The sequence below is a fragment of the Tupaia chinensis genome, unplaced genomic scaffold (genome assembly GCF_000334495.1).
Source record: "Tupaia chinensis unplaced genomic scaffold, TupChi_1.0 Scaffold000078_1, whole genome shotgun sequence".
NCBI classification, from domain to species: Eukaryota; Metazoa; Chordata; class Mammalia; order Scandentia; family Tupaiidae; genus Tupaia; species Tupaia belangeri.
Window position 1 is genome coordinate 1697675 of NW_006159539.1, and position 4249 is coordinate 1701923.

Sequence of the window (4249 nt, forward strand, 5' to 3'; positions counted from 1 at the left end):
TGTTATATGTATTTTCTTTTTTAGATTTTTTACCATAGGTCGCATGCACGCTCCCAAGAGAGACAGAGAGATAGAGAGAAAGTGAGAGATCACCCCCAGAGGGGATGGCCACGTTGCGATCCCTTCTCCTCCACTTTCCTCCTGGAATTTTGGGTACAAGTTCCAGGTGGGATTTTCAAGCTGCCAGGTCTGGGATTCCAACTGCGGTCAGCCACGTGGGAGTCCAGAGCCTTAACCACACCACCTGATAGCTCCATCTTTCCACTATTTAATCCTTACAACTCCCTATAAGGTCGCAGGGAATTAGTCTCTATTTTCAGGAGGTAGAAACTGGGGCTCGCAGAGGTTACGTAACTTTCGAAGTCACACCGTTGCATGTCATGGGGTGCATACCCGAGCATCTGGCTAAAACAGCTGCTCTGACGTGGGAAGGGCTCTTAATGCTACATAAAAATAATGGTCACGTGGCAAAATATCTGAAAACCACCACCACACAGAGACAAGTTTTAAAAGCATTATAAAGAAATCACACCGGCCGAGTGCAGGGCAGCACGAGGAGGCGGGGGCTGTGTGGGAGGCCTGGGGTGGCTCCAGGACAAGCCTACACAAGACAACCTGGTGGCCTGTGCCTGCAGTCCCAGCTACCCGGGAGGCAGGGGCAGCAAGACTGTGGCTTGGGGAGACCCTGTCAAAAAACTACCCTAGCCCGTTAAGAAAAAAATAAAATCACAAAATTCTACCCACCCGCAAAGGAAAGTTTTGCTAATATTTTCTTTCTTTTCTATTCATCCTTTTTTAAATAATTTACACTCAAAAAAGTAATTTTATAATCTTTTTGCACTTTTAACTTTTTTCCTGGCCCTAGTCCTTGCTCTCTTTCTGGCCCTGAAACTAATTCTGACACTAACCCCTATCTCTAACCCAAAACCTAATTTTAACTCTATTAACATGCTACCAAACTAACACCCAAACCCTAATTTTTTAAAAGAATTATTCTATTTAGCTTTATTTATTTATTTTAATTTGACCAAACTGGGGCAGAGCAAGAGAGAGGGGGAAAGAGAGAAAGCAAGGTGCCAGGTCCAGGTCCATGGTTGGCCATGTGGGAGTCCAGCACCCTTAACCACCATGCCACCTGCCAGTGACAGAGAAGGGGAGATGACCATGCCTGCCACAGGCCCTTCTCCACCATTCTCCTCTTGGGATTTTGGGCACACACGCACCCGGCATGAGTTTTAAGCCTCTGGGTCCAGGACTTGAACTATGGTCAGTCATGTGAGAGTCCAGCAACATAACCATTATGCCATCTGGTGGTTCCCCAAAACCCTAATGTCAACCCTAATACTCTAACACCCACACCCTAACAAAACCCTAATCCTAACCAGAATCCTAACACTCACCACCCAACCCTAACCTTCTCTCCTAAACCGAAATCTTACCCACTCAGAGCCAAGTGGGTTTCCAGGCCGCCAGGCAAAGTCTTGAATACCCAGACCTCACAGTCAGAGTTTGGAGGGGCTCCTCCGGGAAGCTGGGTGGCCCTGTGTGGCCAGGCTTCTGGGTCATCAGATAACAGCTGGGAAGCCTTTGTCCCTGAGGCCTCCCATCAGCCCACCTGGGGAACTGGGCACCAAGGCCCCTGTGTGGGTTTACAATTGGGCTTTTTGGGAATTTGGGGACCTGGTGAATGGTCAGAGAAGCACAAAATGTGTGGGTTGAGTTGCACTGAGGCCAGAGTGGGTACCCAGGGACTCCTGGCCACACGCCCCAGAGCAAGGAGAGCCCTGGCATCTCCCGGAGACCTTTAACAGAGAATGGTGTGAGCACTGTAGCCTGAAAGCTTAAAGCCAGGCTGGCAAGGTGACAGAGAGGTCCGATCCCAGCCCACCTGTCAACGGCAACCTCCCAGTGGGGTGTGCGACCGTCAGCCTGTGGGAAACAGCTGGGTTTTTTTCCTTCACTTTTTAAAAATCTTTTCTTTCTCTTCTTATAATTTCTTCCTAAATTTTTATTTATTATTTTTAAAATTTAAACAGAAAGACAGAAGTGAGAAAGCAAGCCACCAGGTCTGACACTTGAACCGTGATCGGCTTTGTGGGAATACAGAGCCTTAACCACCATGCCACTTGCCGACCCTGGTTTTTCTTTTCTTTTACTTTTAACATTAACATTCTTTCTTGTTATCAACACACCATCCAATTTACCATTTAATGACTCCACTTATTGGACAAACATTCCTTGTTTTAAATGTCCCTTATTTTAAATGATGCTCCAAAGAACATTTTGGTGGAAAAGGTCTTCGCTTGCACCTTCGATTTTTCCAAATGACAGAAGTCTGGAAACATATAGCAGCATTTGGGCCAAAGAACCAGAGAAGTTCGTTTTCTCCCAAGCCTGCCTTTGCTGGGACCTGAGCCACAGGGCCAAATGGCATTCAGGAAAACTACACCAGGTGGAAGGAGGAAGGAGAGACGAAGGCTAGTGATGAGATTCTGAGAATATCGAGCTCTGATTCTAAGAATATCAAGAATGATGACAGCCAGGGTTTCTCACCGTCCAAAAGGGAGACGCAAATATGAAGAGAGAAAACTGGAAACTCATTAAATATCATCCTCCACTAAAGGGGACCAAGGTTTCTCGGAGAAACGGCCAATCCCAGAACCGGAAATGCAAAACAGGTGACACCTGGCGCCAGAAGGCAAAGGGGACTGGTGAAGTCACTGGAGCCAGCGTGAAGGGCTCCCGCTAGCAGAACTGGGGACAATTTGAGCACCAAAATAAATCCTGCTAGTAACATCTCACTGAATAAAGAGCCCAAGAGTGTATTCAGAGATAAAGGAATAAAATGAAACAGGATGTTTACATAGTTACAAAAAGTATCTTCCCACAAAACAGAGTGGAGGAGTCATTTCACAGTGGAGCACCTGGATGATCCCACTTAATCCCATAATCAGAGATCAAAAAAAAGGGCGCATGGGGATGTGCCACGCTCGCCCAAGACACATAACCTGAACCCGGTAAGAAACACCAGACATGGACGAGTTGACCGTGTTCTACCACATAACTGATCGGTAACGTGGACAGGTGCTGGGTTAGGGAAGTCAGGGAAAGCCTGCCAGTGTTCTGTCTCAAAGGAGATTACAGACAGGCCAGGAGACTTGCCGTTCTGAACTGAACCCCGCAGCTGTGAAGGCCGTTACTGGGATCACGGCAGCACCTGAGCAGGACTGTCTCCACCACTTATCAGCGACAACACCTGATAGCAATGGCTGTGTCCTAGTTATATAGAATGTTCCTGTGTGTACACGAGCCACGCTGAAGTATGAAGACTGAGCATCAAGCTGGCACGTACTCTCAAACGGGTCCTTCCAGGCCCAAACGAGATACCACAGCATCCCTGTCCCCCTGCCTCCACCTCCCCAAGTACGGGCCACCCTGTGGAAACCGCAAGAGATACAGACCTAGGGCTCAAAGACTGGGATGTAAGTTTTGGTACTGAGCTCTCACAGCTGTGTGTCTCCAAGCAAAACACCCCCAGCTGCCTTCCCTGCAGAACAGAGGCGACACTTGCTTCGGGAGAAACAGGTGAAGGGAGGGTCTGCCCGCATCATCATTAACCTGGATACTGGGTACTTAGATGCCCAGCACCTGATGAACACACACACCACGGCACGGCTGGGCAGCAATCACTGAAACGAACGTTTACGAGATCGCTCGTGACACCAGAAAATACTCCCTAAATTAACAAAAACGAGCTACATGCAAACTGGGATGTAAAGGGAAAAGCCATTAGTCCTCAAACACCGGCCCACCAACCCTGCCCCTGACTGTGCGCGACACGCGTCTCACTTGCCTCGAGCTCCTCGGCCACCACGCGGACCAGGCAGTGTCCCTCCAGGCGGCCGGCGTCGGCCAGGCCGGCGGAGATCCAGGTCACACTCCGGTGGGTCCGCAGCACTCTGCGCACACACTCGCTCCACAAGCGGCACACGCTGAGGGCGCAAACGCACAGAGGGTAGCGAACCGACCGACGCTGCGTCCCCCTCTCCCGCGGCTCGCAGACCGCCGCGGGGGCTCTGAAATCCTGGGGAGACGTGGGCGTCGGGGCGCGGGTCCGCAGGCAGCCAGGCGGGAGAAAGCTGTCGGAGGCACTGCGCCCCGGGGCAGTCCCCAGGAGTTCGGCTACACCGGGACCTCGCGATCGGGGTGGCTTCGGGCAGCGTCGGGGACCCCGGCCCCCCCGCCCCCC

General features: G+C 50.6%; 1 protein-coding gene across 1 annotated transcript in view; it reads right to left on the reverse strand.

Annotated features, from left to right (window-relative positions):
* Positions 1–3992, reverse strand: part of FBXO22 (F-box protein 22) — a gene marked incomplete at its 5' end in the record, with an annotated part of 27187 nt that extends 23195 nt beyond the window's left edge. The window contains 1 exon segment of the mRNA XM_006142598.2: positions 3854–3992. Coding sequence (XP_006142660.2) covers positions 3854–3992 — 139 coding nt within the window.
* Between the last annotated feature and the right edge of the window lie 257 nt (positions 3993–4249).